A 24619-nucleotide genomic window follows, 5' to 3' on the forward strand; every position below is an offset into this window, starting at 1 on the left:
GTGGCTATAAACGGCGGTCTCAACATTGCTTCAAACAATAGCACGTTACCTGGTGGCCATGGCTCGTCGGTGCGTTCTGGTAATGGTAGTCGGTTCAACGTGTTTGCGTTTTGATGGCTCTTGCCGTGCCTGTAGACAATGTCGTAGTCATACGCAGATAAATTGATGCACCATCTGGTCATTTGTGGTGAAAGGACTTGAGCCGTTGGTTTCTCTGGGCCCAGTATGCTGAACAGCGGCTGATGGTCAGTGACGAAAGTTACCTTTCTTTCCGAAATATATTTAATGGAGCTTATGAGCTGCAAACACTACAGCAAGGCCTTCTCTGTCCAACTGTGCATAGTTTCGTTCCGCCGGCCCATGAGTCCTAGATGCAAATGCGATCAGTTCTTCTCTATTCTGGTCATCACGTTGAGACAGAACAGCTCCTATGCCGTATGGTGAAGCGTTGCATGATACAAGAAGCTCCTTCCGTTTGTCGTCGTGTGCCAGCACGGTCTACGTTTCTTGATGCTGTGGGGACCCCTTTTGGGACCCCTGTCTCCTGTTCACGCGCGGTTTGGGCCATTCGGCCGCGCGATCGCTGGGGACACGCACTTCCAAGCCTCATTTTGGATAGCGTACATTCCCCGCGGCCGCGGGCGCGACGCGGAGCCTGCTGCTTGCGCGCGCGGCTCACGTTACGCCGTGCGCCGCGCGTAAGAACAGTGCCTGAGGAGCGGGCCCCTCTCGCCCTCTCTTCGGTTTCTCTCTCCTTCAGCATCGGAGGTGCGCGGGCGCTTTCGCCCGGACAGATTGACTTTCGGTGCTCATGGCTGTCGGACGTGCGGACCCCCTTGGTCCCGTGCCCCTCTGAGCAAGGCGGCCCCCTTTGGTGTGGCGAACCTGCTCGGAAGAGCCAGCGTGGCGGAGCAGACTTCCCGGGAGCTTTCACCCGTAGTCTGCGACTGCCACCCCAGTGCCGTATTCCTGTATTGTACTCGCATTTTGTACATAGCAGGAAATAAACCCCCATTCGTTGGTGCCACGGCTGGAGTCGTCTCTACGCCTTGCCGGTGAGTCAGCGAACCCGCCGCGGCGGCCCTTTGCGTGCGCTGCGGAGTGGGGACGAGCTACGTGTCTCCTTAGACCTTAGCTAGCCGGGTCCGGGCACGTTAGCCCGAAGCCCCACATATCTGGGCCCCACGTTGGGCGCCAGATATGTGGGGCTTCGGGCTAACGTGCCCGGACCCGGCTAGCTAAGGTCTAAGGAGACACGTAGCTCGTGGGGCCCAGATATGTGGGGCTTCGGGCTAACGTGCCCGGACCCGGCTAGCTAAGGTCTAAGGAGACACGTAGCTCGTCCCCACTCCGCAGCGCACGCAAAGGGCCGCCGCTGCGGGTTCGCTGACTCACCGGCAAGGCGTAGAGACGACTCCAGCCGTGGCACCAACGAATGGGGGTTTATTTCCTGCTATGTACAAAATGCGAGTACAATACAGGAATACGGCACTGGGGTGGCAGTCGCAGACTACGGGTGAAAGCTCCCGGGAAGTCTGCTCCGCCACGCTGGCTCTTCCGAGCAGGTTCGCCACACCAAAGGGGGCCGCCTTGCTCAGAGGGGCGCGGGACCAAGGGGGTCCGCACGTCCGACAGCCATGAGCACCGAAAGTCAATCTGTCCGGGCGAAAGCGCCCGCCCGCGCACCTCCGATGCTGAAGGAGAGAGAAACCGAAGAGAGGGCGAGAGGGGCCCGCTCCTCAGGCACTGTTCTTACGCACGGCGTAACGTGAGCCGCGCGCGCAAGCAGCAGGCTCCGCGTCGCGCCGGCGCCCGCGGCCGCGGGGAATGTACGCTATCCAAAATGAGGCTTGGAAGTGCGTGTCCCCAGCGATTGCGCGGCCGAATGGCCCAAGTCGCGCGTGAACAGGAGACAGGGGTCCCAAAAGGGGTCCCCACAATGCTTAGTTTCCAATCCCCACATAGCGTCCTGCTGAAGGAGCTGGTAGAGACAGCTGGCAATTGCTGCCCTGTTCTTCAAGAATCTGTTGTAGGAAGCCAGCATTCCGAGAAATGACTGCAGCACTTGCTTGCAGTTAGGTGCTAGAGCCTCAATGATAGCTCGAAATTTCTCTTGACTTGTGTGAACTCCTGTTTCGTCAATTTGGTGTCCTAGAAAAAAAACTTGCCTCACTGCAAAACAGCACTTGTCAGTGCAGATTTTACTTGTGCAGCCTCTTGAGGACTTCTTTCCAATCTGATGGCATGTTCCTTGGCTTCCTTTCCACTGATGATCACGTCATCCATGTATGCACAAACGCCTGTGATGCCGGACACCATAGTCTCCATGAAGCGTTGAAAAATGGCTGGTACTGCAGAGATTCCAAAAGGCAACCATTTGATATTGTAGAGCCCTTTCAGCATGTTGAGGGTCAATATCTTTGATGTCTATGGTGTCACATGAAGTTGCTGGTAAACATGTGCTAAATCCAGGGTGCTGAAGACCTTGCCGCCCCTCAAGTGGCGGAGGACCTCATCTGTTGTGAGAAGTGGGTAATCTGCCTTTTTCGTTACCTAATTCACTGTACAACGGTAGTCACTGTATATTCGTAACGAACCATTCTTCTTTCGAACCGGTACGAGAGGCGTTGTCCAATCCGAATTCTGCGCAGGCTTGATTATGCCTTGATCTTGCAGTCGATCCAGTTCAGCCTCTACAGCCGACCGCAGCACGAAGGAAACTGGACGTGCTTTTATAAACTTTGCCATTGCTCCTTCCACAAGTTCGATTTGTACCGCAGGACCGATGTGTCCTGAGGTGTCCTCGTGGAACACAGGCTGGTACATGTCCAGATGCTTGGAAACAAGTTCGTCGTCTGATATGTCATTGATGCCTGTTATCTGTATACCCAGATGAGGAAACCAATTTCGTCTGAGAAGGTTACACCCTGCTCCCTTGACAAAGACAAGCGGTAATGTGAACGTCTTGTCCCTGTAGGGTACATATACCATTGCACAACCTCTAAGGGGCTGACTTGACCATGTGCATAGGAGAATGTTGTTCGTCTGAAGCCGTGGTGGGTCATGTGTCAACATGGCTTTGCATGTGGCGTCACCGATGATAGTGCAGGCTACACCTGAGTCGACCTCAAAATCCAAGGACTTGTCATGTATGCATAGCTGAATTATGACCTTTTGTGTGCTGGTCGCATCTCCTAAGGAGTTGAGTTCGTAAAGCGCCATGTCTGGTGTTGAGGCTGTTGTCAAAATTTCTTTGCATGGATTGTCAATATTGTTATTCGTCTTAGTTCTTGCCTCTTTCCACTACTTTATGCACGCTTTTTCAAAGTGTCTGCATTTCTTGCAGTAGTTGCAGGAAGCTGTCTGAAACTTGCAAGTGTGCGGACTATGTTGCGCGTCAGAATGCGAATAGCGCAGATTCTTCTTTTGGGTAGTGCAGTCCACTTATAATGATATCGATAAAGACGAAAAATATGATCGTTATAACCGATGATCGCTATATCTGGACTGCAGTTATCAAAAAGAAAAAAAATTTTTAAACGCGTTTGCGCTCTTTACCTTTGCAGCTCTGAACTCGAATTCGCTAGTTGCTCTAAAGAATAGATGATGTATACAGTAGGCCGTGAAAAACAAACTTTATTTCTAGCGCCAATGACCGTGTCAAGGATTAGGCGCGCCGAAATAGTCCGAAATCTGCACTTGCTTTTGCGGCAGCTTCAGCTTCACAACCGCGGTGTGCATGGATTCCAGCTGCTGCGCGAACACTGGCGGCAATCCTTTAGCATGCATAAAATCAATTAAGGAGTCGATCGACGACAGTGCACTTTGCGTGGACATCGTGGTCGAGGTCAAGGAGCCACTGTCGATCTCGTTGTCACTGTCGCTGATGCCGTCGCCACCGTCGCACAACTTTGCGTCTGTCGAGACAGCACATCTTCGGCGATCGCCTCGTCGGTGACCTCATCGCAGAACGAGGCAGCACTGTCTGCAGTCAAAAACTCCTCCTTCGACACACCACCTGTGTTACCAGTAGGAACGAGCTCCCAGAGCTCGGTTATGTCAGCGACTTCCACCGGGTCGGTCTCAGCGGGTTGGGGAAGTTCGTCCTTACGCACAAAGCCCGCCTTCTTTAAGCCATTGGTGATGAACCACTGGTAAAGCGCCTCTTCAACATCGGCGTACAAGGGGTCTCTAAACCCTTTTCCGCTGATCGGAATGGCCGCTGATAGCTCCTGCCTTCACAATCGCGGTGCTCCCGGTTTTCAAGATGGTTGATATCGTTAACTGGACGAGCTCATACTTCTTCACGAGGGCGCTCACCTTGAAGCCGCATCGAGAGTCCTGCAAAATATCCATCTTCGTGTCAAGCGACACAGCTTTGCGCTTTGTCGGCGCTATCTTCGAACAGGGTTGAACCCATAGAGTTGCTAAAAATACCCTAGAGGGAAATGTGGCGCTAGTGTCTACGGGGCTTCTCATGCGCGTTGCCTCAACCTACATGGGAATGATGGGAAGTACAGGCTTCGGATTGACTTCGGTCTTTAGACTAGTGGCGTTTGTTTCTGGCGCAGTAAACAAAGCTATACTCAAATATTATCGCGTAAAATCTAATTCTATTTCTGCAGTATGTTATATAATGTACAACACGCTGCATAAACTTTGTATGACTTTGAGATGGAAGCATGGTTTACTATGGTTTGTCACCAGGACACACCAGGGTATGCATACTTGTGCGATTCTGTTCCCAATTTAACGCCAAAGAATAATTATTTATTCATTTTTTTCAACAGCAAAACAACCGTGCAAGTACTTATATAAAAATACTCATCATGTATTTCTGGAAATAAAAATGTTGTATTGTGACAAAGCGTTGCGCCCTTGAGAGGAATGCTACAAGTGTCGTCTGCTACGACGCCTGCTCGCTGCAAACGCGAGACTTTTCTCGCAGACGACAGGCACTTGCGAATTCTCTCGCTCTTTCGAAAGGTTGCGTCGGCTGTCACGATTGCTGAACGTCTTCAAGTACTTTTAAGCACATCTGCTGCAGTGCTAGCTAGGACGCTAGTGGCCTCCCACGAGTATGCTGCATCATATTTTATATTGGCGTACCGCTTCCGAAGCGTTACAGCGTGGCTTTGCGGGTACCCATTGTGCGACACTAGACTACAGCTAGGAAGCAGCTATCTTTCCTACCACAAGTAAGTTTGTGTTCTCAAAGTCCTAAAACACGCATTTCAATGAGCACATAAATGAGCACATAATGAAGCCCTCAATAAAATTTGATTGTCAAGCCACTAGAAGTACAACTGTATATGTCTTGTATCAGTAGTGCCTTCTTTGTCCTATTCTGAAGTTTCATAAAGCACGTAACGCTACAGTGCCAACCTAACACACTTAACAAACCAAAGTCCAAACGCTCAAAACATGTTCTTTCAACGTTTACGATGCCGCCGCTTTCTCGTCACGGCTTCGACGCCACACCGCGACACAAGCATCGTCCCAGTCGCTGGCCCAGCGCGCTATCGCCACTCCGAGCAACATAACAAAGGCAAAGAGCTTTGTGTTGCACTGTCCAACTGCAGGTTATAGCAATTGCGCTTGGAGCGAAACCGAAACTGCCAAAAAAATACTTGTACACTAGTTCGCCAGTCAATAGAATGCCAATCCGAAGCCTGTACTTCCCATCATTCCCATGATGGTTGAACGATCGCAGCGCCAGATTTGCCTCTAGGTATACTAATATGAAACTCTATGGTTGAACCGTTGTACGCTGCTTCGGTGGCGTCAGCCTGATATCGCGAGAGAGACGCGGGACGGGCGCCACCGCGCCGCTTTGCTTGTCGCTTCTTTTTTTCTTTCTCTCTCTTTCGGAGCGACTGTGGCCGACGCGCATGAAGCAGCTAGCGCCATCTTGTGGCGCGCTGCGCCAACGTTGGCTGCGCCTACTCGTGCGCGGGCGGGGCGAGACGCGCTGCGCGGTAATGGCGGCAGATACGAACTTACGGAGGTAAACATCGCCTCGTCTCGACATAGTTCGTTTCAGGGAACTAAGCAACGCAAACGTTACGATTATTTGGCACGGAAAACGCCGTCCAGACTGCAAAATTTTGATCGTTATATCCGATATGCGGTGAATAACCTATCGTTATAAATGTTTTTTTTCCCCATAGACCTAATGCATAAAATGACACTCTCATGTCGACCCATCGTTATAACCGATATATCGTTATATGTGGTATCGTTATAAGTGGACTGCACTGTATGTAGTACTGGAGCTTCCTTGCTTTTCTGTCTTGCAGATGCTTGTGCTAACTTCATAAATGTCTTTAAATTCTGCCTTCACGTTTTTCTGATCTTTGACGGCGTTTTCAGTTCGCATTGCAAAGTCGAAAGCTTTCTTGAACTTGAAGTCCTTTTCTGCAAGCAACCGTTGCTGAACCTGCTCGTTCCGGAGACCACGAACGAAACAGTCACGCAATATTAGGTCAAGACGCAGCATTGTCGGATTCACAGCCATGTCTGTGCTGGTTCCAAAATTATAATCAGCTGCTAGTTCCTTCAGCGCTGTCGCATAATCATTGACTGTTTCACCGTGCAGTTGGTCATGTCTTTGGAAGCGTACCCTGCTGAAGACTTCAGAAGGTTGTGGATCAAAATGCGCCATGAGCATCTCGACTATGTCTAACTGTGAGTCGGCCTAGTTGGAATAGATTCATCTCACACAAAAAGTTTCGGCTATTTATTTATTTATCTATTTATTTTTTCAAAATACTCACAGGCTCCAAATAGGAGTATTGTGTGAGGGGGGCATGTACAGAAAATGAAGGATATAAGAAAGCAGCTCATGCATCATTATACAATGGGTAACAGTTTCACAGGACACAAAGAACTAATGAGAAGTATAAAGTTACAAATATAAGGCCAGAAAAATATTGCACAGTATATGCAATCTATGAACGAACATTGAAATGGCGGCTAAAAGGGTGACTAACGAAGTACAAAGTAGTGAATAAAACAGTTAGGAAAACCAGAGCAGTACTTGGTCTTTGAAGGCTGCAGAGTCATGTAATGCAACGATGCGATCAGGAAGATCATTCCAGTAGCTTATGGCACGTGGAAGCGCTGATGAATTGAAAGCCATGGTTCGGCCAAATATGCGCCTAAAGCTGTGGCTATTACAAAGACGACGGGATGTACGATGTGGTTCAGTAAGGGGAAGGGTAGTAGGATGCTGACTATGAATTATTTTGTGGAAGAGACAGGGCAAAGCTACCTTCCTTCGCAGCTCTAGTGTTGGGAGTGATAGCGAGAACTTCAGGTTAGTAGCGCTAGTTTGTCGGTCATATATCCTGGTTATAAAACTATGTCCTCGTAATTCACATGGCTGGGCTGCTTGGGTTGTACAAGAGTGCACACAATGTCGTAAGTCTGTTCCTCGCACAATGTTAGCAGATGAACACGTTTCTTTGAAGCGTCCGTAATTTCGTTAGCTTCAAAAAAGAATTGAAGCCTCCCATACCAGGATCTCCAGGAGCCGGAGCTACCACTGAACTCGGATAGCCGACCAAAGTCGGGCATGTTGATCCTTGACGTCGGTGAAGTGCCGGTGAATCCAGAGTCTTCCTCGTCGCCAGTTGTTACATCTCTACAGCCATGGTTGGCTACCGACGATTTAAGTCAAGGAAACAGGTGCATACTAGCAGACACTAGTTCAGGCGTAGGAGCCAGCACTGGTGAGGCATTTCGTGAGGCGCATTCATGCCAAAGCCGCCAGTGCCTTCGCATGCACACTTCATTGACGACATATCACTGTGAAAAGACTACTGAGGACCTCCTCTGTCAGTAAACCCACTTTGGCGTCCAATGTCAGCCCCTTTAGAGTGCACCCATCCAGCTGGATAGTGGATATTTCACAGAGGCTAGGATCCTGGGCGCTTGGCCATATCAACGAAGAAAGCTATATATGCTCTAATGACTTACTAAATTAACAAATCTGAAAAGGCACTTATAGACACCCTCTGTCTTCTGTGCGAGTGAGCTCTTCCACTTGCCTCCTTTCTTTCGACCCCTCATACTCTCACCCCCATGCAGGGTAGCCAACTGGATGTACATCTGGTTAACCCACCCGGCTTTCCTTGTTCCTTTCGCTCTCTCTCTCAAATGTAAACCCCCATGCAAGAAAACTAAAAACCACATAAAATCTAGTCAGCCATACCTGTTGAAACTAAGATGTGGCATGCTTAAACCATTTCCAACGTGTAAATGCACCTAAAATACAAGGACGAAACAAAGGACAAGACACAGCACATGTACTACTAATTTTTGTCCTTTCTTTTGTCCTTGTATCTTGAGCACATTTACAGGCCTGCAGTACTGAACCAACTCACCCAATTAGCTACATTGCTTAAACCAATGCAATTAATATTTTGGTTAATGTATACTTAGCGATTCGTGTGATGATTAGGCAGACACTTCTCTTTGTGAAAGGACCTTTATGTGGGGCATAATGAAATGGCTTCTTATGTCTAGCTCCTCTAAAATACATATATTTTGACAGCTTGCATGCTAAGATGTAGCTTCTTAAGTCTCCAACTGGCATCAAGAAAACATGCACCATAAAATGATACTGGGCTGAATAAGTCAGTTTCCAAAGATTTATGTTGTGTAATTGACCTCCTTTCCACAGTTCCTTGTAACAAGTTTGTGTGAAAGGACATTCTCAAAGCTAACGTATGTAAGGACCAAGCTGAGAAGCTTTATGTCAAGAACGGCTTAGCTGGCCGATGGTGCCTTTGGTGGAGCAATGAATTGCAATTTTTTTTATTATATTATGAAGAGAAATAACACTATAGCATGCAGATTTATGCTGCAGCTTTCTTTCCTGCCAGGCAACACCAAGAAAGCAAACGAGTAATTGCAAAGTAGTCTGCACATTGTATCCCACCTGTATTGTGCGTGCCACATTACCAGAGAATCCTGCTAACCTTTAATTCACCTTTACGGTGCAACATCTCTTTATAAAGCCATATCTTTACATTGGGTTGATAAACGTAGGTATGACTTTTCACCTTCTTGTCAGCTTACCTTTGTCAACAGCAGATGCACTAAAGCTGCACACTCTTGCTACCTACTTCGCATCTTGCAACTGAAATAAAGGAAACACAGGTCTTAACAGAAAACTTTTAAAGTGTTTATCTGTTTCAAATTTTCTTGTACCAATATGTGTAAACTGTAGGTTTCAAACAGTAAAATCATTTTTATTGTCCTACAGTTTTCATGCTTATTGGATTCTCATTTTAACCTTCTTTTCGGAAAGACCATGTGGTGCTTATTGGTGTAGAGGTGTTGGCAAAGGTAAGCTGACGTGAAGGTGAAAAGTCATACCTACGTTTATCAAGCCAATGTAAAGATATGGCTTTATAAAGAGATGTTGCACCGAAAAGGTGAATTAAAGGTTGGCAGGATTCTCTGGTAATTATGTGGTTTTGTCTAAAAATAAAATTTGTTTTGTGGGACAAGGTGCCTTGTCTCAGTTAGCATCCTTTATGGCTGAGTATATTTTTGCCATTGGGCCATCTTTGAAAACTTGTCAATGCTTAATCTTGGGCGTATTAGAAAACATCTTGACACAAAATGAATGGAACCCTCAAGGTCATTGAAAGAAAGGCGCTGAAAATAATTACGTGAATACAGCAGAATGAAATGCAGGGGCTTAGATGGGAAATCAGGTAAGCAATTTACCAACCAGGTTATGAATGCAAGAAGCAGACACTTCATAGAATAGAAAAGCCCTGGAGTGGATCTCTGGCTTGCATTGCAAGACCTGTGCACACCTATGATGATGTTGCCGTATCCATGGCAGATACGAGACTGCTCAACCCTAAACACTGTAACACTGTTTCTCTCTTTCAAATCTCCTTGTGCCAACATGTGCAAACTGCATGTTGGCAGTAAAAAGTAACAGTACATTTACAGTAACAGTACATTTTACTAACAGTAAAAATCATTGGTATTGTCCTACAGTTTTCATAATTATTGGATTCTCATTTTAACAGCCGACTTTAAACTTCCACACTGAGAGCTGGGAGAGTTAGTGCATTTTTGAAAGACTAGAAACAGTGCACAAAGTATAAATGACAGCGAAAATACAACAGGAGCGCTGGCTTGCAACTGAATTTTTTATTCAAGTATATGTACAAGAACAATACGTACACACCAGGCAATGTGAAAAAGCAAGCAAATGAAGTGCAGGCTATTAATCATGATTGACATTGCTAGAAATGCCAAAAAACACAAGCATGAGTGACGTCGCGAGTGAATTCCATAAACTGCGAGTTGGTACTAAAAAATGCAGAAAGCTGTGTTAAAACTTGTATAGCCATTATGTGATTTAATGAATTCAACAATATGTATGTATTCTAACGTTTTACTTGAATAAGGTGTTAAGAAGATCAATCTATATGTAGCTACAAATGCCTTAGCCACCAGGTTTAAAAAGAGGGACGACTTGTAAAAAATGAAGGAACGATGCCTGTTATGAGAGTATGCTGAGAAATAAGTGATACTTACGAGCCTATTGGGAATAATGTAATGTACCAAAACGTGTTGGGAATTACATCAGGGACTCCACATTTCATAAATTTGCAGACTTGCTTCTATATTTTAACGGTAAGGCATACAACTTAAAAAAAAAAAAAAGCCGCTATGTTAGCGTTTGCAGTAGGAAATGAGCCTCTATGGGTGCACGCACAATGGCCCACAATTGAAACTTGTACCAGTAAACTCCACCACATGTGTTTGACCCCTGTTGATTGCTTCAAGTCCAGCTAAGTTGCACAAGCCTGTTCCCTTAGTGAAATTCGGTGAAACTTGGCCTTCTTTGTAGAGCAAAGACAGGTGGCAAAAATGAAGCACACAAAGGTAGAGATGAAGATCCAGGTGCTGTACCATGTTTCCCGAAGATAAACGATTTATCTAAACACGTGCCCAGGGTGGAAAGATTGCATTCCCATGCATGTGGTACATAATGACAATCACCACAAAAAACCATCGCATTACTATTACTTCCAGGTAATTTTCATTGCTGCTATGGAATGGCTGTCTCTCTGCACCACAATCTATAGCAACCAGTACACTGAGCATTTTAACTGGTTCATGAAAGCGGGATGGACGCTAGCCAGACTAAAGCAGCGGTACTCGACACACGTTCAACGCCCAGCCTCGTGCAGGTCAGTTAAAGCTCGTCACGGACACTTGTCGGCGTTGGCTTCAGGCGGGAACAGGCCTTTCTGTATCACGTTCCACGTTCGAGCTTTCGCGTTACATTACCTTGCCCGAATCACTACGCTTCTGCGTGCGCAAAGGGACGCGAGATATGTGAATGCAATTTGTTCATCGACAAAGGCGCCCTTATTTTGCAAAGTGTCTATGCACCCTACATCGATCGTCAATGCCGGCGCGCATCATTTCTGCATTTTCGAGCTCGTGAGCAGTGTCGCGACCTACTGGAAGTCGTGGTCTCGACGTGGTGTCCAAGGTCAAACAGGCAACCGGCTTTACCAGAAGGCTTAAACACAAACAGCGCTACATATGACACACCCTGCAATATGCATTATCCGTGTTGGCGCCATACGCAGTCGGCGCAGTATGGTACAGTTAGTTCGAAGGTTCTGTCACAGAACGCCTATATAAAATGGTTCTGTAGCTTCGTCACGGCAACTATCCGTACTCGCAGATACTACACAGCAGCACTCCACTGCGCCGACAGTCATTTTCGATTTTAAAACGCAGCAACAAATAAATGCTCTATAACTGTAGTCTTTAACAACAAAACGATAATATTAGCATTCTCTTTTTTTTTCTCCTCCCTATTGTTCTCTCGACGTCGACAAGTGTGCGCCGAAAACCATGTCCCCCGCGCGGACGATTTTTTCGCCCTCTGGGGTTACAGGTGTTCTGTGATACAGCGCCTACAGTCAACATATATGGTCGACACTTAACAGTCATTGCTACAGCATACAGACTGTTTCTGGCTTCGCCTGTTGTGCATGTTCGTGACGCCGTCATATTATACCTACTGCTATGTATAACGTGATTTCACTGTCGCAGAAAGATGACTCCATCGAGTTGGTTCGGTTCGGTAAGTTGAGAAACGAGTGTGTTCTCCCACGGCTCTTCTTTTTTGACGGTCTCGTGACGTGTTGATTTGTGAATGAAAGTTGCAATTTGCCAGTGCTGGCCGTACCCCTATTTAAACGGATATATTGCATCCCGCGAATCGGACTTCCTCCACAGTACACCAACAATCAAATATAAGAGAGTAAACTGTACCTACCACTAGTGAAAGGCGAGCCAGTGCAGAGGGGCGGTTTCCCGCGCACGGAGAGAAGCAAAGAAAAAAAAAAAAAAAAACTACGAGAGGCCAAACCGGAATGCAAGTGAACTGCGAAGTGAACGCGGGTGTTTCGAAAGCAAAAATTGTGCAGATCCTACGTATACTGCGGGAATCTATGCAGGCGAAGCTTTCTGTGCCGTTTGCGTTCATTGACGATATTTGGCGGTGATGTTCAAGGCTGCTAAGCACGAGGTACCGGGATAAGATCTCGGCCACGGCAGCCGCATTTCTATGGAGGCGAAATGCGAAAACATCCGTGACACTTACATTTAAGCGCACGTTAAATAACCCCAGGCGGTCCAGGAGTCCCCCCACTGTGGCGTGCCTCATAATTTAATTTTAAGGCCTACGACAGTCGTGATGTGATGGTAAATGTGTTTATCTGCGTAGTACACAACTGCTAGACAGAAGAAAAAGAAGTGCAGCCTGCCGCGTCTGGCCAAACAATAGAAATGAACGTCACAGCCGTAGTCAACGTTTATAGATAGCCGTAGTTGCATGGTCAGTGGCGTAGCTAGGTCGTCTGGCACCCGGGGCCCATAGGTCTTCTGTCACCCCCCTCCCCGGGTGTAGCCGGTGGAAAGAGGGGCGTCTTCAGACGTATATATAGACTTCGTTGCCAAATGAGCCTTGTGTCGCCTCGATATCCACACCACCAAGGAGCCTCGCCAAGAAGTACAAGAGTGGCCATATCCTGCATAGCGATTCACACAACATGATCCTCCGCTGCTACACGTATTGGCATAACAGGGAGCCTGAATGCAGCGCGGAGGCCACGACCAAGTTTGTCTCCGAGATTCTCGGCGTCAGCGAAAGCACAGTGTTCAAGTTGAGGAGCGAGGTAAAGACGTAGCATATTTCGGGTGGCAAAGTGTCGGAAAAAAATGAAACACTTAACGGCGGAAGACTGGAGGAAGAACATTCACCACGTGATGGACCTGGAGGCAAAGTTCAGGCTTGACACGTCTCGGAGTGACCACATCCAACCTATCGTCATCCAAGTGGGTGAAGATGACACTGAAGAAAGCGACTCCGACTGTGAGCTGTCCGGCATTGAGCCACTCGACGAAGCATAACAGCTACTTATTAACGAAATGTCAGCCCTTAGTACGGCTACCAAAACTTTGCCGGTGGGTTCGCAGCAGCCAACCATCCTCCCATGACCTCTCAAATAAATAAGCAGTTCACTTGGTTACATATTCCTTTTAATGGAAGCTCAATTCTGAAAAAGCAACGTCCTGCACAGATTGTGCTCAATATAAGTACTGGCATAGAAATGTGCTCAAATGCAAATACACTTATTAACCCTGAATAACATGTGGGGCCCAAAATGTTTATTCGGGCAACCACTGTCCAGCTTGACAAGAAAAAGCAGTAGTCAACACGAAATTGACAGCCACTGTTGGCAGCCTGCACGCCAAAGCACATTCATCTGGTTGCATTGTTTATTTTGGTTATTCGGCTCAGGCAAATAATGTGAATAAGAGAACAGTTATAAAACATCATTAGCTTAATGAGGCCCAAATTGCTCACTAGGGCAGTCATTTTCGAGTTGACGGGCCCTATGGTGAAGTAGCAGCAGCCGAGGCGAAATTGACCGCCAACGTTGGCAGCCTGCGTGTCGAAAGGAAAACAATAGCAGTTGGGTTGGAGCCATCGTAAAGCTTTACATGCCCTTAAAGGCTACAGTACATGTAGCCAAGCAATAACAGAAACACACCGTCGGCTTGGTTTACTCCACCGCACAGTCATTGTTAATTTCATCAAGCCACTTGAACAAATAAGAGCAATGGAGAGCAACATGCCCATTAGGTGGCCTGCTTCCAATTAGTTGTGCTGCCCCTACTGTTTTTTCCAGCCTGTTGAGATGAATAATGCCAATGTCAGAAGGCCCAAAATACTCTATTGGGCAGCCACCATTGAGCAGGACGGGCCCTGTGATGAAGTAACAGTAGTCGGGGCACGTTTGAAAGGCACCTTTAGCAGTTGCATTTCAAAGCGCAGTCATGCGTAGCCATAGTAGGTGAAACAGCAGTAGTCGATGCAAAATTGACAGCCACTGTTGGCAGTTTTTGCATGCTAAAGCACAATTATGTGGTTGCATTATTTTGGTTATCTGGCTTATGGGATCCTCACCTGTGCTCTTGGGACAAAGGAACAACAACACAGTAGTAGAAACAATTGCAAGGGCATTTATTGCACCTTTCATAGATCAATGCCTGCTAGCCGAGTTGCCATGCACAAAACATGCCGATGGGCACGCGACAAATCCAGGAAGTCCGACTCGCCGCGACTGGATAACGAGCGAATATGTTCGCCCCATGCTGGACACCAACGCCTGGTCGTTGGCGCATATGGTCACGTAAGCGGTGGCACGTCTGAATGACGCCTCGCGAGACAGTCTCGCAGAAGCATGGATCGGCGCATGTGCGGGACGTGCGCGTCGCTTGCCGATCCCGAACCAAAGAGGAAGAGCCTTCTCCGTTCCGCATCCAAGTAACCCCGCTCTTCGGTGGTGTTAGGCAAGCCACACTCGCGCCATCTCTCGCGTTGCGCTTCAACCACAGCGACTGCAGCGGGGATCAAGCCACGCGGCGAAGCCGGATTACAGGAGACAGGAGCTATACGAGAAAACAACATATCAGGGGACGCGTGAGAGTCGCGCATCCCCACATCCCCTCAACCTTAAATCACTACATATTCTGGCGGAAAACGTCACACGGTCTAACATCAACGCGTGCTTCGCAAACAAGGTAGTACATGCAACAGTGGCCGCGCCGAGGAAATGTCCACATGCTGTCCATAACATGCGAGCCGACATTGTCCTTGGGTACACCGCTGGCGTCCACTGGTCATAGCAGCAGCTTTGCAGACTTGACGGCACGATTCCAGGCCAGGACTCCGAAAACGGCGACGCAGCTAGTAGTTGGTACGAGCAAGCGTCGCTCGCGCTGACTCGCCCTGCTGGCGAGAGCCGCCGTAGCTGTGTGACCGCCAGCTCTTTTCTCCGCCGCCAAGGGTTGCGAGCTGGATACAGGCGGCCGCCGAAGTCACTGCGCCGAACCGGCCACAGCATCACCATTGCCTGGGGTGGCTCGATCGTAGTCCGGGGCAGCAGCGCAGACGATATGCAGGTGACAGCAAACCAGGGGTGACTCCGCTCACGCCATGTACACTCAACACACTTGGCAAACACTCAAGTAGTGCAAGGGAAAGGAATTCTGCATGCGCATCGCCCACGTGGTACGATGTTCAACTTGGCTCGCAAAAGATTGGGCAGCTACTCAGATGCTAAGTTCATGTGAACGAAGCTCGCTTCCTTGAGTCAAACGAGTAATTTCAGTTCGTGCGAGGCTAACTAAAATGAGGGAAGCTACGTACAATACCCCAACGCCATGGTCCACTAGGTTGTGTCCCTCCACGTGCGACAGGCAGCGTCGTAAAGCCTTAGGCCTAAAGCGTCGCTACCCTAACAACAACTGGCATACAAAGAAAAAGAAACACCCAAAATGGGCGCAAAACAGGTAGCCGCAAGGAGACGTCAACTCTGTTAGGTGTTCCTACCCCACTCGGTGCACACAGCATCCGAGTTGACGGCGCCCAGCTTGCCAGACGTGTCGGAGTGCCCGGTGCCAGGCCGCAATACCAGTCTGCCCGTAGCGGCACCCGTGGCCCGCGGCCACCCGGCTCCCAGAGCCGCGCCTTCATCAGAGTCAGCTGAGATAGAAGAAGCTATTTACATATAACAATTCGGACCACCCACGAGGCTTCCGTACTCGCTCGCTTCAGGCTTGTCAATGCCCCTCGGGCGCTAAGCCTCGCTCTCCCAGGATGTAGACCACGTGGCTCTCGTACCGACACTTGCGAAAAGGCTTAGCACGTTGACAAGTTCAAACACACGACAGCCACCGTCGCCTCGCTCAAGAAAGCACGCCGCCAAGGCTAGCGATCAAAATCCACGCTAGCCCTACGCTTCGGTTCAAACAAACGTCTCGAATGAAGCAAAACTGTTAAAACTATCGTGCGATGCCCCAAGAACCCCACGTTGGGCGCCAGATGTGGGATCCTCACCAGTGCTCTTGGGACAAAGGAACAACAACACAGTAGTGCAAACAATCACAAGGGCATTTATTGCACCTTTCATAGATCAATGCCTGCTAGCCGAGTTGCTATCCGCAAAACGTGCCGATGGGCGCGCGACAAATCTAGGAAGTCCGACTCTCCACGACCGGATAACGAGCGAATATGTTCGCCCCATGCTGGACACCAACGCCTGGCCGTTCACGCGTATGGTCACGCGAGCGGTGGCACGTCTGAATGATGCCTCGCGAGACAGTCTCGCAGAAGCATGGACCGGCGCAGGCGCGGGACGTCCGCGCCGCTTGCTGAACCAAAGAGGAAGAGCCTTCTCCCACCGGTTATAGATCCTTTATAAATGGTGCCTCCTCCTTTCCACTCCCAAGTAACCCCGCTGTTAAGTGGTGTTAGCAGATGGATGGATGGATGTTATGAGCGTCCCCTTTGGAACGGGGCGGTGGGTTGCTCCACCAAGCTCTTGCTATTATACTGCCTAATGTCCTACCTAGGTTGAACAACGAAAAAAAAGAAAAAGAAAAGAACACTGTGAACTACCACGCCCAAATTTTCTGATCCCCTATTGCGAACTGTGCTTTTGTACGTCTCCGTCTTTTGTTGTTTCCCTACTTTTCTTCCTCCAATCCTCCATTCGCCTCTTACTAATGCCTATTGCAGACATGTTTGCTTTACCACTGCTCCCGCTGAACCCAAGGGCTTCAAGGAGGCCAGTGGTGCCTAAATCGACCACTGGGTAGACGTCTTCACATTCTAATAAAGTATGCTCCGTCGTTTCCCTAGCTTTACCGCAGCAAGCACATGCTTCTTCTTCCTTCTTATATCTCGCTTTATAGGTGCGTGTTCTAAGGCATCCCGATCTCGCTTCGAAAAGTAATGAGCTTCCCTTTGAGTTATCATAAATGGTTTCTTTCCTGATTTCGTTTTTTCCTGTTAAGTATTTACTCATGGCAGGTTTCTTTTCCATTGCCGCCACCCATGAGATTATTTCAGCTTCTCTGGCTTTCCGCTTGACCTTCTTTGTTGCTGTGTTGCCCACCATACAGGCCGCATACTTGCTGGTAAGCTTCCTAGTTCTTTTCCTCCACTGTGAATCAATGTTTTTTCCTCTACAGATACGTGAACACCCTCCCAGCCCATTTACTTTCTTCGATATTCCTCAGCCATTCTTCATACTCAATTCTACTGCGAGCTACCCTCACTTCAAAACTAGTCCAGCCTATATCACCCTGCACAGCTTCATATTTAGTCTTACCGTGAGCGCCCAATGCGAGGTGACCCACTGACCTTTGGTTCCCATCGAGTCCTGATTGTACCCCTGATTTAAAGCAAACAACTGCATTTCCAAAAGTAAGTCCTGGAGCCATTACACCTTTCCACATACCTCGGAGGACCTCGTACCTATTGTATCCCCATAGCGCTCTGTGCTTCATTATGGCTGCATTTCTCTTCCCCTTTACTGTTATCGTTTTTTCCTGTGTTTCCATATATATCTATTGCCTTCGTTTATCCATATACCAAGGTATTTATATTCTGTTACCTGAGGTATTTCTTGGCTTTGTATCTCCACTGTCTGTTCACTGTTTTCATTGAATACCATAACACCTGATTTTCTAACACTAAATTTCAAACCTAAATTGTTGCCTTCCTGTCCACAGACGTTGCAAATCACTTTGCTTGTTAGCTAGCAATACAATGTCATCCGCATAAAATAAACCTGGGAGTTGCTGCTCTATTACTGTACTTGCCTGTTTGTATGAGAGATTAAATGCTTTTTTACTTCCTTCTAGCACCCTCTCCATCCTCACCATGTACATCATAAACAGCAGCAGGGATAAAGGGCACCCCTGCCTCAGTCCCTTGTTGATATAAACTTTCTCCTCGCTCCTCATTCCTTCCCATTTAACGCAAACGGTATTTTCTAGGTAAATCTCTCTCAAAAGCTGTAGACAATCGTTACCTAAGCCTTCCCCTTCCAGAATATCCCACAAAATGTTGCGGTCTACGTTGTCGTAGGCTCCTGTAATGTCTAAAAAAGGCCGCATACAACAGTCTGCTTTCTGCTTTTGATATTTCAATACACTGAGTAAGAACAAACAAGTTATCATCCAAACGCCTACCTATTCTGAAGCTCTCCCAAAATGCCATTATTCTCTGCCCATGCTTGAAGCGTTAATTTGATTGCCTGCATTGCTAGCCTGTATATTACCGATTTAATGGTCAACAGTCTATACGAGTGAATTCTGTCTTTCTCCCCCTTACCTTTATAAATTAAATTCATTCTACTTTGTCACCAACTGTATGGTATTCGTCTACCTTTTAAAGTTTTTTCCACTGCTTTCACCAGAGCTTCCTTACTTATTGGTCCTAATTCATTTATAAGCCTAACGGGAACCTCGTCTAGCCCTGTGGCTGTGCGCTTAGGAATTTTCTCTTCCGCTTTCTTCCAGTTTAAGTTTGTCAGCACCAGCTTCTTTTCCACTTGGGTCTCTTTCATGCTCTTTTTTTCTTCAAATATAACCTCGTCATTGCCTTGGAAAGATTCGGCTGTTACTTTCTGAATGTAATTTATTGCCGCTTCTCCTTCCAGTCTGTTTTCATCTTCGTCTAGGATGTGTTGTATTGTTGTTGACTTCCTGCCTAATAATTTTACGTGGTTCCAAAATATTCTAGGTGCGGCCTTCTTTTTCTTACGTATTTCTGACAACCAACGTTCACTTTCACCTTTTAATTTTGCTTGCACCAGTATTTGAACCATAGACTTTTTCTCTTGTTATATTTCCCATTTACTGGTTACTTCATCCTGCGGCAACTGCACTACTTTGCCTGCCTGTGCTCTCGAGGTGCTTTCTGTCGTTCGGCGATCGCAGATAAGAGCCACACTCTCGCCATCTCTCGCGATGCGCTTCAACCGCACCGATTGCCGTGGGCATCAAGCCATGCGACGAAGCCGGATTACAGGGGACGCGTGGGAGTTGCTCATGCCCACAGGCTCGGGCAAGTAATGCGTATAAGAGAACAATTATCAAACATCATCAGCTTAGTGAGGCCCAGAAAACTCATTTGGTCAACCACCGTTGAGCTTGATGGGCATTTTTGTGAAATAGAAGCACTTGGGGGGCACGCTTGAAAGGCACCTTTAGCGTTTGCACTTCAAAATACAGCCATGTTATAGCCATTGTAGCTAAAACAGCAGTAGTCAACGCGAAGTTGACTGCCATATTTAGCAGCTTGCATGCAAAAGCACATTCATGTGGTCGCATTCTTTAATTTGGTTATCTGGCTCAGGCAATTAACACAAATAAGAGAACAATTATCAAACATCATTAGCTTACTGAGGCCTAGAAAACTCATTTGGGTAGCTATTAATAGCAGTAGTCAAGGGCACACTTGAAAGGCACCGTTTGCTGTCTGCACTTCATATCGCAGTCGTGCCGTAGCCATTGTTGTATTTGTTTATCTGACTGGGCAAGTAACACGAATGTAAGCACAATTATTCACCTTGAATAGCTCTGCTAGCATTGTTTGTACTAAAGAATGCTGAGTAAAGTTGAATGTGTTTTATTGAGGCAATTTTTTTATTCAGAAGCCGTCGGCATAGCGACGGCCAGGTTCAGACAATGACATTGGTGAAGTAATAAATGGTGAAAGTTGTAAAAGTTCTCAGTGCACTGATTTGCTGGGCTCCATTCACTGAAACATGTATTCGTAACGATGAAAGCGTCGGACAGGAAATGATGCCGCCCTGCACAATGTTATTCATGTTGAAAATTTGTACCAGCATATGTGATGGGCAGCAAAATTGTCTGTTTACTAAGACTGGAAGCATGAAAAATGCAACAACATAGCAAGGTGCTTGTTTCACAATATGGCACCCTTTCATGTGCACTTCTGGCGAGCTGCTGCATGCACTAATGCATAAACATGAACAGAGGCAAAGTTACTTTGCAACCCACATGACACCTTTAAGAAAATCTACCTGTAAACCTTTCTGTCTTCGTAAGTGATCAAAATTTGTTATGAGTAAGTTGGTTAATCACATTGTGGCAACAACACAAGCAGCAAGGGCAGAAAACCCTGCGAGAAGGCAGATTGAGAAGATGAGGTAGGCCAGTGAGAAAGGCTTTAATGAGATGGAAGAGGCCAGCGCTGCAGTTTACAGGAGTTAGTGCTTTGAATGAGATGGGTTAATGAAAATGTGTAAAAAGGCTGCTGAAAGAAAACTAGCAAAGACAGATGCTAATATAAAATAAAAGAACAGAAATAAGAGTAAGCGCAAACACGCATGGAAGCAGGCACATATTCACACAAGAACGTGAAAACTAAGAAAATCTCAAATATAAACAAATGTGGGAAATAATAGAATTGCACAAACGCAAGAAAACATACACACATGCATTTACAAACAGACGTGGGTCCAGGTATTAGGAGCGGTTTCACAAGCTGCTGTGCCTACCTTCTCGTATGTTATTTTTTTCTTTTTCTTTTTACCGTTCTCTTAACACTGTCTTGGGAATTTTTAGTTGCAACATATCACGAGAATTGAAAAGTAGCGCGGAGCTGTGTTGTGGGAAAGCATATCGAGTGCTGGCAACACACCTTATGCGTGACTGTGTCACAGCACGCATTCTACAGCTTGCGCGTGCAGTGAGCACTGGTGGACAGCAATCAATCGAGGGTGCTCCACAATGCTCGAACACCGCCGCTAGATGCTCAGCTATCACACTGCTGACAATGATTGTTCACGCTAAGTTGACGGCGACAAATCTTTGCGTTGAAGGCTTCTTCTGAAAATATTTTCTGTTGAGACACTCGTTGGCTGAAGCACACAGTTGACGCGACTTGGCCCAGTTCGAAGCGCGGGCGGCCATCTTCCCTGTCGGCGGGTTCACCGGCCGTCCGGCTCATGACGTCAGTCCAGAGTGCGCGCCCATTGGTGGATGCTCGTGTGCATTCGCCTCGGAGGAGTAGACGCCCCCTTTTTCTAAAGTTGTACCCTACTAGATGCCTGCCGCGTGGTCCGGTAAACTCGCGAGATGTTCATTTGAGGGATCGTCAGCCATTTGTGCGCAGGCGCGAGTAAGAGCTGGCGTGAGAGAGATAATCTGGGGGCTTTTGCTCCCTAAATATAGACCTTTACATCGGGCGAGGAGGAAAGGGTGCACGGCAAGCCTTTCCTTCTCTCTGGCTTGTGTGATCTGGCGTGGCGCTGCTTGAAAGTATTGTTGCGTGCTGCGGAATGATTTCGAGATGTTTTAGCTCATACTTTGTGAAATTTATGCAATGTCCATTCATATAACGTCGTCAGGGAAGCCTTTCAGTGAATTGGTAACTACAGTATGCGGAAATATCTTTCGGAGGTGCAAACATGCGACAGGCATTATATCAGCCGCGGTGTGTATATGTGTTGCAAACTATTTTGCGTATATCCATTTTAATTCAAGGAAGAGACCCGGTGTCTGTATTACCAGCATGAAATGGTAGATCTGCTCACTATCTGATCACTTGGCATAATGACTAAAACATAAAAGCGCATGCTTGTGTACGGCCAACCTAAGGCAACCACGAAACATCTAAGCGGCAGGCGCTATCAAATATTCCTGATACACCAGCATCATTCTCTTGCATTTCAAGTCTAGTAGGCTTGAAATTACTATGTCTATGCTAGCCTCCTGCATGAGGCCGATGGCGCTGCTCAACACAGCGATCACTGCGGTTGGTGAATACATGTATACGTTATATGCTTCGGCATTGCCTTCTTGCCTTTAAAGCCATAATATCCGAGGTGGATCGCATAAAAAGAATGCGATGGCTATTTTTGAGGACAAAATTTCCGTAATACATGTCAGTGCGTCGTAGAGAACAGAACGAACGCAACCGAACAAAAAAATTTAATTATCAACCTCCTTCTCGACAAAGAAGGGAGAAAACGGGCTAACGCCGCAGTACGACCTCCCATAGTCACGCCGCGTAATGGTTATAGGTCTATAAACGTTGATGCCGCATGCTTGACCCATGTGCTATATAGAACAAAGATTTGTGTAATCCAGCACCCTCCACTGCTTCGGATTCTCGCGCAGTTCATAAACGGTCGCTTTGTTGGACAAGTATAGTTCACACTGTAAGGTATGCTGTTATTACTAACCAAAACTATTTTATTCATGGGTGGAAACCTCATCTACCGAACCAAGTAGTCACACAGTGTAATCTGCAGCTAACAGTTTGAATGCTTGTCACAGTATAACGACACAGCTCCTGTCGTATATAGCAGAACGGTACCCACGCTGTTACGATATTCGTGTATGTTTCATTGCTCCTAAACCACAGCTTAGAACTAGAAGATAATAGTACTGCAGTAAGGTCACATTAGTGAATGGAACTTTCAGAAATACACAATCGATCTCCAAGGCCGATTGTAGGCTCAGATGCGCGCACACATTGCGCTGCGTGCTCCGCCCGCCTCAACGTCAGCAGAAAATGTGGCCATACCGACTTAAACCACTTCAGTACGTCTCGCAGAACCATTTTCCACGTAGAAGATGCCCCGTCATACTAAACAGACCGCGCGAGCGCGCAAACAAACGCCAGAAACTACAGCCGAGCGTATACTTGCCATGCAAAACGGAGCGCTCACCCAAGTCAGCATGCCGACTGCCCATAGATGGCGCCACTGTGTAGCAATATGGTGGCGCCCATGAAAAAACGGTGTATAGACAAGAACGGCACTGCCGAGCGCCGCTGTCGATGGATGGATGTTATGAGCATTCCATTTAGAACGGGGCTGTGAGTTGCGCCACCAAGCTCTTGCTATTATACTGCCTAATGTCCTATGAACTCCCACAACAAAATTTTCTGATCCCCTATTGCAAACTTTGCTTTTGTACGTCTCCATTTTTTGTTGTTTCCCTACTTCCACCAATCTTCCAATCACCTCTTACTAATCTATGGGACATAAACGGTTCCCTGGATATAAGCAGAACCAGACAATAAACACTGCCAAGACATCATGTAACTTACTATGTGTTCTTTCACATTGACATCTAGCTACTGACTATTTTATATGGTGTATACCCATGGGTCATAACATGGGTAGTTAAACTGAATTGAATTTATTTCTATCTGGAATGGGGGAAAGCTCGAAATAAAAGTGAATATTGTCACTTGACAGTGGTTCAGGCACCCTTTACCAGGCATTCAGTAGGAGAAACCGGAAATACCCCTTCTAACATTAGAAACATGTGAGCAGAAGAAAACATTAAAAACAACATACATTTCAGCATACATACAGCATTCATTTCACTCTTAGTTGCTTAATGTGCGAACGCCAATTGTTTTTGTATTGGGAACAATGCCCAGATACCTAATATTTTCTACTTGCGGAATAACACACTAGATCTTGAAGAGGAAAAACATCTCTTGTTCACAATAAGGGAGAAGCGAATACCTAGTAAAGCATAACCGGCTCCAGTACAACGTTAAATAAAAGTGAATGCCACGAAGAAGCGCCACTTTTCCAAAGAAATGCCATAGAGTAAAACTCCCCGCCCTATAGTAAGTCAATGCTACAAAGTACCCAAGTGATCAAGAGCATCACTTTATAAGTGATGCGTTAGAAGTCTACAAGAGCTGCTGTGCTGTCTGTATTCTGCTCCCAACCTGGACGCATCAGATTCTAGGCTTGAATTCAAATTTGCAAAGGCTCAATAATTATCTGCTGGTCAAAGCATGCAATTGACAATTCCAGAATCGGTTACTTCTACTAAACAAGTTTTGCGCCAAGACCACACCCACAAGAAAGGGGACAAGATGGGCGCTTACTTCAACTATTTGAAGTTGATGTAAGCGCCCGTATTGTCTCCTTTCTTTTGTGTGTGGTCTTGGCACAAGACTCGTTTAATATGTCAGATAACCAACTAGCCCAGCAGTTCACTCTTCGGTTACTTGGGCTGGCAACACAGTCCAAATAAACAAAGGTGGTTAAGACATCCAGGTTCACAGCAGCTCTTTTGCTTCGTGGTGGGCTCACGTTTCTCTTTTGTGACATTGAATTCAGGTGTTTCGTAGAAGTCGAAAGGGTCCTTGCTGCCGATCACCTTATTTAGGTCAGTCTCAAGGATTTCATGACTGAATCGT

The 24619-nt window shown here is 46.9% G+C and overlaps 1 protein-coding gene and 1 long non-coding RNA gene across 5 annotated transcripts in view; one reads left to right on the forward strand and one right to left on the reverse strand.

Moving 5' to 3' along the window:
- The window catches only part of LOC140214079 (uncharacterized), a 39184-nt gene extending 25619 nt beyond the window's left edge, over positions 1 to 13565 (reverse strand). For both annotated transcript variants that reach the window (XR_011890997.1, XR_011890996.1), the window contains exons 1-2: positions 12335 to 13565; positions 9085 to 9145 (exon numbers count right to left, since the gene is read on the reverse strand). This is a non-coding gene — a long non-coding RNA (uncharacterized lncRNA). The remainder of the gene's footprint in view (positions 1 to 9084; positions 9146 to 12334) is intronic.
- LOC129386974 (uncharacterized) overlaps positions 10191 to 24619 on the forward strand; it is a 98091-nt gene continuing 83662 nt past the window's right edge. Inside the window, exon 1 of one of the 3 annotated variants that reach the window (XM_072285355.1) lies at positions 10191 to 11228. Coding sequence is in view for 2 of the 3 variants with exons in the window: in XM_055075589.2 (XP_054931564.1) it covers positions 12082 to 12139 (58 nt within the window). In the remaining variant the exon portion in view is untranslated. The other 2 variants (XM_055075589.2, XM_055075590.2) reach the window with 2 other exon arrangements.

This window comes from Dermacentor andersoni, chromosome 11 (genome assembly GCF_023375885.2).
Source record: "Dermacentor andersoni chromosome 11, qqDerAnde1_hic_scaffold, whole genome shotgun sequence".
Classification (NCBI taxonomy): domain Eukaryota; kingdom Metazoa; phylum Arthropoda; class Arachnida; order Ixodida; family Ixodidae; genus Dermacentor; species Dermacentor andersoni.